The 14,908-nt window shown below is 43.1% G+C and overlaps 1 protein-coding gene across 1 annotated transcript in view; it reads right to left on the reverse strand.

Moving 5' to 3' along the window:
- Positions 1-612: 612 nt before the first annotated feature.
- LOC130378413 (uncharacterized) overlaps positions 613-14,908 on the reverse strand; it is a 31,904-nt gene continuing 17,608 nt past the window's right edge. Inside the window, 6 exon segments of the mRNA XM_056585186.1 lie at positions 613-3,012; positions 3,015-3,374; positions 5,514-5,560; positions 5,737-5,910; positions 8,636-8,809; positions 13,730-13,903. Of these exon segments, the coding sequence (XP_056441161.1) occupies positions 2,816-3,012; positions 3,015-3,374; positions 5,514-5,560; positions 5,737-5,910; positions 8,636-8,809; positions 13,730-13,903 (1,126 nt within the window). The 3' untranslated portion in view covers positions 613-2,815.

Genomic DNA, 14,908 nt, shown 5'->3' on the forward strand with positions numbered 1-14,908 from the left:
GCTTTGTGGGCGGTTCTACGGCGCTATCGCTATTTTACAGGCGGATAAAGGACACTTGCGTCGCGGCGCAAGTGTCAAAAGGGTTGGTCTGAAGCAGCCTAGTTACCCGTAGGTGTGGTTTGGGCGTAACGTCCAACAAACCAATGAGAGTGCCAGCTCCCATCCCCTTTAAGAGCCATGAGCGCATTTGAATCGGACGAGTTGATATTTTGACAGCGCGTCTGCAGTCTCCGATGAGACAGAAGCACATGAATTTCAAACTGCAAATGGCTCAGTTTATTGCCAAATAATATGGCCTAATTCACACATGGAATAAGGGGTTTTCTTCCCAACTTCAGAAATACTGAGTCCTCAAATACATTTCGGCAAAGAAAATGTATAAATAATATGATATGCGGTAACTGTGGTTCTATTTAATGATATACGCAATACATTATAAACATTGTTTCTTATCAGTATTGTATGCTATCCTAATATGCATGTGTCCCCGCGGTAATAGACATTGCCATTGATTGTATTATGCGTTACGTGTTTAGTTTGCGTGTGTTTAAACAGAGCACACACGCGCGCGCCGCATTCATTCGTTCGTTCTATTTAACACTCACTCTCGCGGTAAAACAATGTTTTTCACGATCAAATACTCATCCTAAAAGTTATGGGCATGTAGGCCTACACGATGTCTCTGTCAAGAAAATATGTGTTTGCTGTACGGTGTTTGCAGCAGGGGTTAAAATTAACTTTTTTTCACCACCGTCCCGGAAACGTCCCGAAAAACATTTTGAACTGTCCCCAAACGTCCCGAATTTTTCCCATAAATATGTTTTACATTTTGAGTCGTTACTTAGGCCTACTGATAATATAATAAAACACATTTTGTTGATGAAATAATATATTTATTTCCAGATGACAAGCAACACCCTCGCAGAACTGTGGTCTATCTACGTGACCACAGTGTGTGTGTGTGTGTGTGTGTGTGAGCGTTACATAGAACAATGTGTGACGCAGCGCCACAGAATCAACACTGAGCGCCACAAATTGATTCTGCGTTTTAGCGATTTTGAAATATAAATATCGTTCCGTTCGTACATCTCCGCGTAGCAATCTTTCTCCCTGTCATTCTCGTTCACAGACGCACACAGAGACAAGCGCGCATAGGCCTACATGCCAATGGTGCGCGGGTACACTACCACTTATTGGATAAACCTGCGTATCATGCACACGCACTGACAGCGGATTCGCCCGCTCATCCTCTCAATGCACCTACAAAGGCAAACCCGAAGCAGCAGGAATGTAAAAAGGGATAGTGTATAGAACGCCGGTAATTATCGGGAAAATAAGCCCCGACAGGGCGAACTTGCTTCGCCCTGAAGGGGCTTATTTTCAATCATGACCGGCGATGTTCTCTACATATCCCGCTTATTACACGGCTACTTGCCAAAACGAAACAATAACTTCACATGGTGTGTCTTTTTACAATTTATTTGATACCACCAGCATTCATAGTGTTGATCAGCAGAGAAATAGTCCGCCAAAGACGTTGACGTCGCTTAGCAACCGAAGACGCTGGGGTTGACAAGTTACCGGTACTTGCGGAGTGAGACTTCATTAGAGGCGAAAAATCTGTTGTTTTCCTTGACAGCGGTCAATCATATTCATGATTATACTTAGCAACGGTGAATTATCAAATATAATTCACCGCCGGAAGTTGTGAAGGTCCCATTGCAAGCGAACGGAGCGTTCCATGTCATTGAGAAGACCCATGTAATAATTGCGATTAATGTGAAATGCAGCTGCTATGTAGCCTATATGAAATTTAGATAAATTAAATTGAGATAAATGACGGTGTTAGAGTAAGACCCCCAGGCCGTTCTGCCGGCGATTTAAATTCGCTCTGCAGCATAGGCTGGAGATCGGGAAGTCTCTTTTTGACTCCGTGCGCAGCCCCGCCTTCTCCAGTGAACCAAGAAAGCCTGACGAACGGGGGATTTTACACCCGCTGTCTCACTGAACAACACAAACGCGAGCGCGCCAACCAATTGAACGAAGCCCTTTCCATTAAATAAGTATTTTCCACCGATCGCGAACATCACAGAAAGTGTTGAAAACTTAAACAGAAAAATGAAGTCACTGCCCGCAAAATTCTCTTCGTCCCGAAGTCGACCCGAGAGAGAATAAAAATCCTCCCGATGACAATTAATTACGTCCCCGGGACGACGGGACGTCGTTAATTTTAATCCCTGGTTTGCAGATGCATTGATTTAAAAGTACAACTTATTACCGCTGCATCAGCTGTTCTTTCCCAAATAATTTACCAAGAATGTGCGGCTAGGTAGATCGGAGAAGCAAAGTGTATGCGCGAGGTTCACAAGCAATCCGTATGCATCGCATGCGCATGTATGCATGCACCCTTAAAATAGCATCTGAACAACGCGCCACTGACTTTAAACCAGGTATTTCCTGGTCAGTAGCACAATGGTATTCAGAAACGGCAAAATACCGTTTGCGCCAGAACACGCCTCCTCCTTCCGCCGAACCGCCCCTTGGGGCGCATGATCAATCCCTAATTTACCGGCGAGTGGCGGTGGTGGGAAAAGAACGCTCTGCGCCAGTGACTAAGTCACTTGCGCCGGATGCAAGATAGGGCCCTATGTGTGTGTGTGTGTGTGCGTATGTGTTTTTTTTATGTGTGTGTGAACGTGTACGTGTGTATGTGTAGGTGTGTGTGTGTGCGTGCGTGCCTGTGCGTGTTCGTTTGTGTGCGCGCCGGGGCAGAGGGGGCTGCGGGGCCCCGGGGCACCGCGGCTGTTTTGTTTTTCTAGAACCGACACAGAGAGGCTGAGGACCCCCCTAGGGCCCCCCGTACCGCCACCCCCGGGAGGAGGTCCTCCTCGGTGAAGGAGGACCAGAAGGTGTGGAGGTGTGTCAGTGTGTCTGAGGACCCTCCTCCACCTGGGGACACTCTGTAGAAGGACAGAGAGCCAGCAGGCCGGTCCAGATAAACTCCTACTCTGGTGGAGCCAGCGGGGGGGAGAGGGAGGGCTTTCTTCTACCGTTGTACCGGGCAGAGTAACCACCATCAGAACAATAAAGACCCCAGGACTTGTTGTTCAGTCCAAGCTGGCTGTCAACACCCCCTCCTCTCCTTGTGATTCCTCTGTATGTCACTCCTATAAAAACCCATCCTTCCCACTCTACCTCCCAGTAACAGCGGCCAGTCAGAGCCTCTCTACCCAACACCTGGGGCCAGGAGTCAAATCTGTCTGGGTGATCCGGATACGACTGGTCCTCTCTAACCCACGTCACCTTTCTGTTGTCCTCGGACAGAGAGAGGTATCTGCCGGCCGTGTTGGGGTCCAGTGTGAGGTCACAGGCATCTGAGGGAGAACCAGACATGATGAGCTGCGGAACCATTCTTCATCCTCATCATCATCATCATCATCATCACTAGTACTGTTCTTCTGCGCTCTGTGTACATATACTGTGGCATCCCGCCACGTAAACCTCGGCCTGGACGGGCCCGAGGGTCCGTGAAGGACGGGGTATACCACCCCCCCCACCAGCCGGCGACGGAGAGCATCCCTTTCGCCTCCCCAATCAGGGTGATTGGTGGACACCTGGCCGGTGGCAGAGGAGCCATCTTAAAAGGAGGTCCAGGACGGCACAGCACGGCACGGGAGAGCAAGGAAGAAGGTAGCGCTCTGGTGCGAGAGAGCCTAGAGGCCCACGGAGGCCCTAGAGACCGCGTCTCCTTCGTTGTTTGATTTAAGTTGATTGTAAATAAATGCCTGCAATGGCGTATCCCGCACACCAAAGTGTTGTTTACCCGTGGAACCCGGCCCAACCGAGCACCGGGTTACCACAATACATAGATATGAACACATACATACACATATGTACACATTCATAGATACACACACCTCAACAATAACGTTATGAAAACATCAACAACAATCTTATGAATACATCAACAACAACGTTATGAAAAGTTCAACAACAGTGTTATGAATACACTCATTCATCACTAGTACTGTTCTCCTGAACATGACTTGTGGGGGGGAGGGGATCTATGTATCATGTGATGATAGATACACTATTGCTTCAGACCCCGCCTTCACCGCACCTCAGCCCCCTCCCCCCACCGCCCCCCGTAGCCCCCCCCCCCTCCTCAGCCCACTCCCCTCAACGCCCCCCGTAGCCCCCCTCCCCCTCCTCAGCCTCCTCCCCATCAGCCCCCCCTCACCCAGGACCGGGACCCTCAGCACCCCCCCAGCACCCCCCCCTCCCCCCACCTCAGTAATGTGAGGAGGGGGGGAGGCGGGGTCATGTGATGTTATAGTTACTCTATTGTTACATTAGTTTCATTATAGTCCGGGATCCGGGACGGGACCTCAGCCCCCACTCAGCACCCCCACCGCCCCATCACCGCCCCCCCCAGCCCCGTCACCCCCCCTCTCACCCACCGCCCCCCCCCTCCCCCGAGCCCAGACGTTAGCTTCATGATGATTATCATGATTATGTATGAAATTAATCACTACACTATCCAATACATAATATATCAATGTAATACCTGCTGGGTTTTATACAAGCAGGTCCACTGTGATGGTGGACAGTATTAATACTAGGGGTGTAACGATACATCGATGTAGATCGATACATCGATTGATAGGCGAACGATCCAACTGCATCGATGCAACGGCCAAACATCGATGCATATCGCAGTATTACACCCTTTTATTATTATATATCTCCTTTCGCGGGTGTTTGTGAAACTATTTCTGCGCAAAGCGCCAAGCCGCTCGTATCCATTCACCGGTTAAACGAGGCAACAGCGAGCACATGTGTGAGCGCGAGGATGTCTAGTTTCGCATATGTCCCGTTTTTCCAGCCTAACGTGATAAAAAGTAGCCAAATCGGGCTGAAAAATGTGCCCAATCTGGCAACACGGACGGCTTATTTTAACAGCCAAGATGATTCCGAGGGATGTTTTGTTTTTAGAAGAAAACTATCCACACAGATAGGTTGGGAATGGTCTACGTTCAAAATGAAAGATCATTACAGGCTCTTTAATTTAAGCCATAAAAAACCTTTGGCGCTTAAATGCAATTATGTGGCACTTTATTATTTGTATTAAAAATTGATTTTTTTGTTTTAAATATCCGGAAGAGCAAAGAAATAAAATGATGAAAATATAATTAAGTTGATTTGAGTTGATGTGATTGTAAGAGGTTGTGTTAAATGGGCATATGATATCGTCTCATATCGATCGCATGCCCCTGAATCGAAATCGTATCGCGGCAGACTTTTGATATCGGCAAATATCGTATCGTTGTCCAATGAATCGATATAATATCGTATCGTGATGAAACCAGAGATTTACACCCCTAATTAATACACGTAAGATACATGATGTCAGTCTTCATTCCCAGTAGGATGTGATCTCACTTCCTGCTGTGTGGATGGACTTTCCATCTCAATAGTGAGTGTGTGATGTGATGAATCAAACAGACACTTACACTTCTTTAGAGCTGGTTTCAGCCTCCACACTGCACCATGCTCCACACTGGGGGGGAAACAAAGTGAGAGCAGCATGTTGAAACATTCACCTTCATCATCTGCTGTCTCATCACGTTCTACACAACATGAGTGACAGCTGCCTTTTCAAACCACTTCATCTAGCAGCAGCATGAATCCTTGTATGAGACTTTGTCCCTGAGTGGTGAGCTGTCCTCTCCATACCTGAGAGTGTCCAGTCTCCAGCGTGGATCCTCCAGTCCAGCAGAGAGCAGTGCAGCTCCAGAGTCTCCTGGGGGATTGTAGCTCAGGTCCAGCTCTCTCAGATGGGAGGGGTTGGAGCTCAGAGCTGAGGCCAGAGAAGCACAGCCTTCCTGTGTGACCAGGCAGCCAGACAAGCTACACATACACACACACACACACACACACCACACACACACACACACACACACACACACACACACACATACGCGTGTAAAATCTTGTGTTTTTCCAGTCTGCCAACCACTTAGTGAACGTCCTCCTCCAAACACAAGTGGCGTTGCCTTGATGACGTAGAAGGTCCTTCTATGAAGCACTTCCTGGTCCATTGAAGGGACCATATTTTTGGATGAGGAATTAGCAATTAAGATAATGAGTACTGGATATCAGGGGTGTGAACGGTTACAAAAGATTGTAAACGTTTACACGACCCCTACTTTTTCGTGTACACGGTTAACCGTTTCTTAATTAATTATTATTATTTTTTTTAAAGTGGACCGCAGTTGCGCCACAGGAGGATTATTTGTTTATCAACACGGCGGATGCGCTAGCAGAATGATCGCAAAAAGAACATTTGTTTGACCGGTTGCCATGGTTATCTATGTGTGGTTCATTTGCAGTTGCGGCGTTAAATAGGATGTTGTCAGCTTACTGTTACATTAAACTGTAATCAGAAAACGCGGTTATATGCTATAGACCATAGCTGTCAATCTCAAGGCCCGCGGGCCTAATCCGGCCCGCGGTGTAATTTAATTTGGCCCGCCAGATAATATCTAATGTCTATCAGAACTGGCCCGCCGGTTTATCGCATTTCAGCATTAAAACTGCAAGTCCCACAATGCACTCCCGCCGCGCTGGTATACGTCAATCGAGGCCCGCAAGCGCGAGCCCATCCCCCACTACCTGCAGCCCTCTAGTCTAGAATGTTTACTGCTGCAGCATGATACTGTTTATCACCTGAAGTAGCCTAGTAGCCTAGCCATGCGTGAGGAAATATTTCAGTTCATGGAAAGCAAAGGGAAAGACACAACAGAGCTCCGGGACCAAGGGTTTTGGTGTGAATGGGCGTTTCTGTGAGACATTACGACTAGCGCCGACTTGTGAGACTTTACGACTTGCGTCGACTTCACACGCCGATTTGCCGACTTTGAAGCCCAATAGAGTAGGTTTGAACTGCTCAGTAATCCGTTTGCAGTTGACGTGGAAAGCGCACCAACCAACCTCCAAATGGAGCTGATCGAGCTCCAATGTAGCGACACACTCAGGTCGAAGTATGACGCTGTTAGTGCTGCACAGTTTCCAGGTTTCATCCCTGACACAATGCCCCAGCTGCGTGCTCAAGTTGCTCAAATGCTCTCTATGTTTGGTAGCACATACCTATGTGAACAACTTTTCTCTGTAATGAAGTTGAACAAACATCACACAGGAGTTGTCTCACTGATGAACACCTTCACTCAATCCTGAGGATTTCCTCAGCTCAGAGCCTGACCCCAAACTTTGAGGAACTTGCGTCGAAGAAGAGATGTCAAGTGTCTGGTTCAGGCACCAGGGCAAATCACAGTGCAGTAAACTGAGCTTTAATGTAGCATAGGTTTCATTTTTGCACTTTTGTATATGTTTGGATTTTAATTGAGTAATGGGAAATTAGTGTCTTTTTTATTGTATTTTGAAATTTGATTTGAGTTAGATTCCTTGTTTCAGATTACATATCTATTTCTATGTGTAAAACTAAGGCTGAGTTCATGTTTAGGCCTACAAATAAATAAATCTTAATGTTTGGATTTTCAATGAGAGAGGCATGACAATTAGTGTCTTCTTTATTTTATTTTGAAAATTGATCTGAGACTCCTTGTTTCAGATAACATATGTTTACAACTAAGGCTGATTTCATGTTTAGGCCTACAAATAAATAAATCTTATTGCTTGGATTTTCAATTTGAGAGGCATGAGAAGTGTCTTCTTTATTTTATTTTGAAATTTGATCTGAGTTAGATCAAATCACATATATATATATATATATGTGTGTGTGTAAAACTAAGGCTGAGTTCATGTATAGGCCTAAAAATGAATCGATCTTATTGCAATAGCTAATAAGCCTAAGCTTTAGGACACTTTCAGATTCAATATGGGTAAAACTTAAGTTCATAATAAATATTGAACATGTCCGGCCCTCGACTTGGACCCATTTTTTTATTTCGGCCCACTGGGTATTTGAGTTTGACACACCTGCTATAGACCCTATAGTATCCGTGGTATAAAGGCTGGGACGAATGTTAAATTATAAATATGTACACTTTATGTTGAAAGTATAGACCGTCGCTATTCCCATTTAAACGAATGGTGCAGTGATTATTTATTTTTTTTACGTTTTTTCTTTTACTCATTTTTCCTAAGCGGTTATGATTTACTAACCGGTTAAACGTGTACACGTGTATCCGTGCACACCTCTACTGGATATATTATGATATAAAACACAGTTTGAGCGACAATTGCAAGTTTTGAATCATTTATTTTGTATTTTTACAGAGGACCGTTCTGTTGAGGGTTTCAGGGGGTCTGAGGTGTCCAACTGGGGGTTAAGACCCTCCAAAGACCCCCTGTACTTCACCCTGCTCTAAACTATCACCGTCCGTATATGGGGGACAATTTTATTATACTTTGAGCTCATTTTTCTATTTATAATTGAAAGGTGGCAGGCATATGGATGTATTAGAATATCCACCTAAACAAAAGGTGCTACATCTCCAATGATAAAAAATCATGGACGTGGTCATCACAGGTACTGAGTTATAAGCTGAGTTACATAACCGTCCTCTGTTGTGGAACTTGTGGTGTAACTGTTTTACCATTGAGTAAAACTGACCTGAGAGTTTCCAGTGTACAGTGTGGACTCCCCAGTCCAGCAGAGAGCAGCTTCACTCCTGAATCCTGCAGATCATTGGTACCCAGGTCAAGCTCTCTCAGACTAGAGGAGTTGGAGCTGAGAACTGAGGCCAGAGCTTCACAGCATCTCTCTGACAGATGACAGCCATTCATCCTTCACACAAACAATAAAAAAACAACATGTAAGGAACAGTGATACATTTCTTATTTGAAATTTTTCATAAGACATGTTTTATTAGTTTAATTAAATGTCAATACACTAGATCTTTAAAATATGACTTACTTAGAGGTCAGATAACTAAAGATTTAAAATAACTCCAGGAAATGTCCATAAAAAGAGCCAGTTCTGACTTCCGGTATGGTAATGAGACGATAGGTATCAAACGAGAGGCACTCTCGACCAATTGAGCAAAAAAACTAAAAAGAAAACTAAAGCTACAACTTGAACTTTGAATAATATAGGTCATGAGTACTTCTCAAAGTGGAAAGGTAAAAGAGAAAAAGAAGAAAGCAGGGAAACAGACGGGAGATATGCACAACGAGGTAGAAGGCGAACAGGTGCTCCGGGCTAGCGCAGAGGTAGCTAGCAATGCCAACCAACCAAGCTGGGTGTCTGAGTTACAGGCTAGCTTACAGGCTGGTCTGGACAAGAAACAGGCTAAAATGGATATTGCCGAGCACAGAATGGATCCAAATTGGACAAAATTGGCAAGCAAATGGAGGAGATGAAGCAGGGGATGGAAGCCTCCGAGAGGAAACGTGGACGTTTACATGCGGGCACAAAATAATGAAATTGAGATCCTAGAAGAAAGTCTAACCCCTGCTCTACAGTGTATTGTCAGGTGTTGAAAATCCTATTCGAACAATAAGTTGAAAACAGTTTGTGTTTCGGCTTGTTTTTCAAAACGGTGTTGGAAACACCAGGGTATTGGCTCGGGATATGTAATACTAATACACACAGGACAAAGAACAGTGTTGGCAATTTAACAATTATCTTGACATCAAAAAAGTTTACCAGACAAACAATGCCAGACTGTAAAGGGGGTACGAGGAAACGAGGTACTGAGCATCAGCCTTTTGAAGACGAGCAAGGGCTGCTGGTAGCATATGTGATGCTGCATTAAAAAACAAAAGAAAAAAAACAAGCGCCCAGAGGAGAATTGCATCTGCCAAATCCTGACCACCAGTATACACTTGTGAAGGACCAATGTAGACTTCACTCGTTGCAACAACATAAGCAAATTGCCCGCAAATAAAATCCCCTACAGTTTAGGATAATCACACAGGTTATGCGAGAACATATTTATGTCCGGATAGGCCTACCAGGCTCCAAGTCGTCAAATATCTCAATCAGACAAAACAACTATAACCCACATTGGCATAGCAATCGCACCGTGTGTAGCTGATACTAGCTGCAATCTATACAATGCATTACTAGCTGCGACGGGGCAACAAGATCCCATACAAAGTGAACGTATAGACGCGTATTGGGGGAATTTTTTTGATTTGCTTTGATTTGTCGCGACACACTTTCGCCGTGCACAGGCGAGCGCGTTCACGAGGATTTGTGGCTCAACAAATTCGCTCGAGTTGAAATATTTCAACTTTGACACGAATTTCGCGTGATGACAGCCAATCAGCGTTCAACAGCGTGGCCACTGAGTGACATGTGTAACGTAACAGCAATCAGCGTTCAACCGTCAAACTCAGTGCAGTGCAGTCCGGGGTGAACTGCAGCATGGAGGAGAAAGTGATTGTTGCCGTTTGCGACTCGCAGAGCTCTATATATGATAGTATATAATATAATATAATTGTATAGATAATATCACGGCCAAAAGCTCTGTGTGGCTCCGGATGGTCGTAGCGCGGGGAGCTCATAGGGATTGGGCTTCTCGGGAGTCGGGGTTTGTTTACCGGCGTTGCTATGGGTTCCGGTCTTGTGTGTTCCAACGGTTTATTAGGTAGGTCTATCTACTAAATGATTTCTTCGTGCGCGCCTATCGGATGATTTTAGACTCTTCGGTTGAGTATGTGGGGATTTTTTCAGTCGCAATTGGTTTGCACATTTTTTAAAGTGGTGGGGACAAAATTCGTATTTCAAATAATGGGGGGGACATAATAATAATAATAATACATTTAATTTAGAGGCGCCTTTCAAAACACCCAAGGTCACCTTACAGAGCATATAGTCATCATACATTTTTTAAAAAAAAACAAGACATTGTGGAAAAAATAAATAAATAAATAAACATAAGCAATAAGAAATAAATAAAACAAAAACAAGACAAAACAAAACAAAAAAACAATCAAAACAGTGATCAGTTATACGTTGTGTGCGAGTTTGAACAGGTGCCCTCCGTCCCCCCCGTAATCGATGCCTATGGGTACAGGACATTCCACTACTTCACTCGAACAACAAAATAGGCTACAAGTGAAATTAACCGACTAGGACGGGATTTCAAGGAGAAGCAATATTCAAATCTGGGGACTAAAGGAAGGGGTTGAGGGAGACACGTGAATTGCTGATTATGTGGATAAATTAATTCCCAAGGAGCTGGGAATGTCGGAGGATATTGAATTGGGTATTCAAAGGGCACACAGGGCATTAACACCAAAACCAGTCGCGCTACGACTTGCACTAGGACCATGGGTCCTTCCCCCTCCAAATGGAAACAGGCGGGCGGTGCAGCGAGCGCAATGCACTGTTGTAGTTGGAGGATTTCTTACTTTTGAGCCAGAGAGACACTTTCTGCCTTTTCTCAGGCTAGGATGAACCGATTTCGATTTTTTTTGCACATTTATAATAGGCTACAAAGAATTATTTACTTCATATAACCTTCTTATCTCCACCGGTGAAGTATCCCTTTAAGACATTTAGAGTATCCCCACTTATCCCAGCACCACTACACCACTGCTGACAGTAGGGATGGTAATCGAGAACCAGTCCTTATTCAGAACCGGTACCCAGTGAAGCAATTCCTCGGAATCGTTAGCATGCCTGCTTAACGATTCCACTTATCGGTTCCGGTCATTCCAAATGCGTCACGACGTCACACATGTGCCGCCTTGTTTTCGTTCAGAACGCAGCAAGCAGGCGCCGAGGCAGAAGCGCTCTAAAGCTTGGTTGTATTTCACGCGAAAAGATGACAATATGTCCATTTGCAACAATTGTATAGTTTCCATTTCGTCAAAGGGGGTAAATACCTCCAATATGCAGAAACATTTGGCTACACAGCATGCAATTCCTTTGCAGGAAAGTCGTGTGTTTTATACACTACTAACTAGCGACGCAATTTAGTCAAACAGCAGCGGAGCTATCGGGAGGCCATATGTTATTAATGCTAAATGTGTGTGTGTGTGTGTGTATATATATATATATATATATATAAGTGCTGTCAAGCGATTAAAATATTTAATCGCATTAATACCGCAAATAACTCATGATTAATCGCGATTAATCACATTTTTTTCTCTGCTAAATATCCCTTGAATTCTTTGTCCCATTAATTTTTCTCATTTTAATTCTCTTATCAACATGGAGAGGTGCATCGGCTTGCCTTGTGCAATTATTTATTTTACTGATAACAACATTTGCATATACTGATCAAAACAGGACGATACAAAAAAAAGCCTATAGTGCAATTAAACGATGAACATACAAACATAGTGCCTTGAACAGAGAAGTCAGGCTACTGCTTCTTTGTTTTGAACCAAAAGAAAAAAAAAATAATGATAATAATAATTTAAATTAATTAATTAATTGCGTTAATCGCGTGATAAAAAAATTAACGCCGTTAAAATTGGTTTGCGTTAACGCCGTTAATAACGCGTTTAACTGACAGCACTAATATATATATATATATATATATATATATATATATATATATATATATATATATATATGTATATATACATATGTATATATACATATATATATGTATTATAACAGTGCTATATAGTAATTGGAGTAGTATAAAGGGTATGAATACGTAATCTGGAATGAATACCTAACTGAATTCATATGTATTAAAAATTAGTAATTTTATTACCTTATATTACCGATCCACCGTCTCTTTACAGAAGACGTCTTTGTTTTTTTTTTATGTCAAATGAATTTTGTTACAAGTTGAATGCAAATGAGCACTGTTAATATTCCAAAAGGCACAAGCTCTTACTTCACTGTTTTCAGTCTTTATTTGTAGTTTAATTACACACAATGATGGCATTTGGGCTTAAAAAGCCAAACATATCACTTTTTTTGTCTAGACCAATTAATGTGAAAATTTACAATTTCCTAATACTAGACGCACTTCAGATCAGATATTAAAGAGAGTTAATAGCAACAAACAAATTTGTATTTATTTTCTCACCCAATAAGAATCGAGAATCGAGAAGGAATCGAATCGATAAGGAGAATCGGAATCGTGAAATTATTTTCAATTCCCATCCCTAGCTTACAGCTGTTGAAATACAGCTTGACTTAACTATAAATTAACAAGTATTAATCCTTGGCTTTCCTTATTTATTAGTTCATAATGAATAGAGCTTTAATGAGTTTGTCTAATCACTGAGTACACAATATAACAATGTTATTCTGTATCCTATTCATATTTGTGAGTAAAGAATTAGCAATTAAGATAATAAGTACTGGATATATTAAGCTTTAAAACACGTTTTGTGTGACAATTGCAAGTTTCAAATCATTTTTTTTATATCTTTCCAGAGACCCTCCAAAATGTTTCTGTTGAGGCTTTCAGGGGGTCTGAGGTGTCCAGCTAGGGGTAAGACCCTCCAAAGACCCCCTATACTTCACCCTGCTCTAAACTATCACGTATACGGGGGACAGTGGGGGGGCAATATTATTATATTTTGAGCTCATTTTTATATTTATAACTGAAAGGTTGCAGGCATATGGATGTATTAGAATATCCACCTAAACAAAAGGTGTTACATCTGCAATGATACAAAATCATGGATGCAGCCATCACAGGTACTGAGTTATAAGTTGAGTTATATAACCATCCTCTGATGTGGAACTTGTGGTGTAACTGTTTGACCATTGAGTAAAACTGACCTGAGAGTTTCCAGTGTACAGTGTGGACTCCCCAGTCCAGCAGAGAGCAGCTTCACTCCTGAATCCTGCAGATCATTGGTACTCAGGTCCAGCTCTCTCAGACTAGAGGAGTTGGAGCTAAGAACTGAAGTCAGAGCTTCACAGCATCTCTCTGACAGATCACAGCCCTTCAGCCTTCACACAAAATAAATAGAACAGGTTAGGAACTGTTATTAAAATAGCTTACATCTTTAACTTATTACATAATGAAGAAATTGTGCTTATTCAATATTGGGTGTAAAATGTATAACTATATCAAAGTTGTCCTGAAGAGGAGGCAGTAGCTCAGGAGGTAGAGCGGGTTGGCTGGTAACCTGAGGGTTGCTGGTTCAATCCACGGCTCCTCCTAGCTGAGTGTTGAGGTGTGCTTGAGCAAGGCATCTAACCCTAACTGCTCCCGACGAGCTGGCTGTCGCCCTGCATGGTTGACTCCGCCGTCGGTGTGTGAACGTGAATGTGTGTGTGTGTGTGAATGGTGAATGTGAGGCAATATTGTAAAGCCCATTGGGTGGCCAATGGTTAGAAAAGCACGATATAAATGCGGTCCATTAACAATTATTTTGCAGTGTTTGGAAATCATTTTGTATATTAATATTACTTTTTGTTGCAGTATTATGTATATTATGTATTGTATTGTAATACATGTTGTTAGTTTATCTAAAGCAATGTTTTGCATATAATTAGAAGGTTAATTTAAATAGTACATATATTGTGTTTTGAGGAAAGTAAATATCATAGCGAATAGGAAAACACTTTGCGAGCACAAGAACTAAGACAGCATTTGTGCGCTTGGGGGTGTCAGTTGCGTGCTGCTTCACTTTACGTGCACACTTTAATGGATGTAAATCTGTAAAATGTCTTCTGATATTGAACCTTGTGGTGTAACTGTTGTTACGTAATTCACACATTCATACCAACAGGCCACATATGTCCTCCGGCTCCTAGGGAGGAGTCCGGCCCATACAAGAAGCCATTCATTCACGTATCATTTCTACAGATACGAGCGGCCCAGGTGTTCGGCGAACTCAGAAGTTCAGGGCCACATAACAAATTGCAATGCCAACACATAGCCACTAGGGGTCAGCACCATACCACAAAGCAAGTTGTAATGCCAACACATAGCCACAAGGGAGCAGCATA

The sequence above is a fragment of the Gadus chalcogrammus genome, unplaced genomic scaffold (assembly GCF_026213295.1).
Source record: "Gadus chalcogrammus isolate NIFS_2021 unplaced genomic scaffold, NIFS_Gcha_1.0 GACHA076, whole genome shotgun sequence".
Classification (NCBI taxonomy): domain Eukaryota; kingdom Metazoa; phylum Chordata; class Actinopteri; order Gadiformes; family Gadidae; genus Gadus; species Gadus chalcogrammus.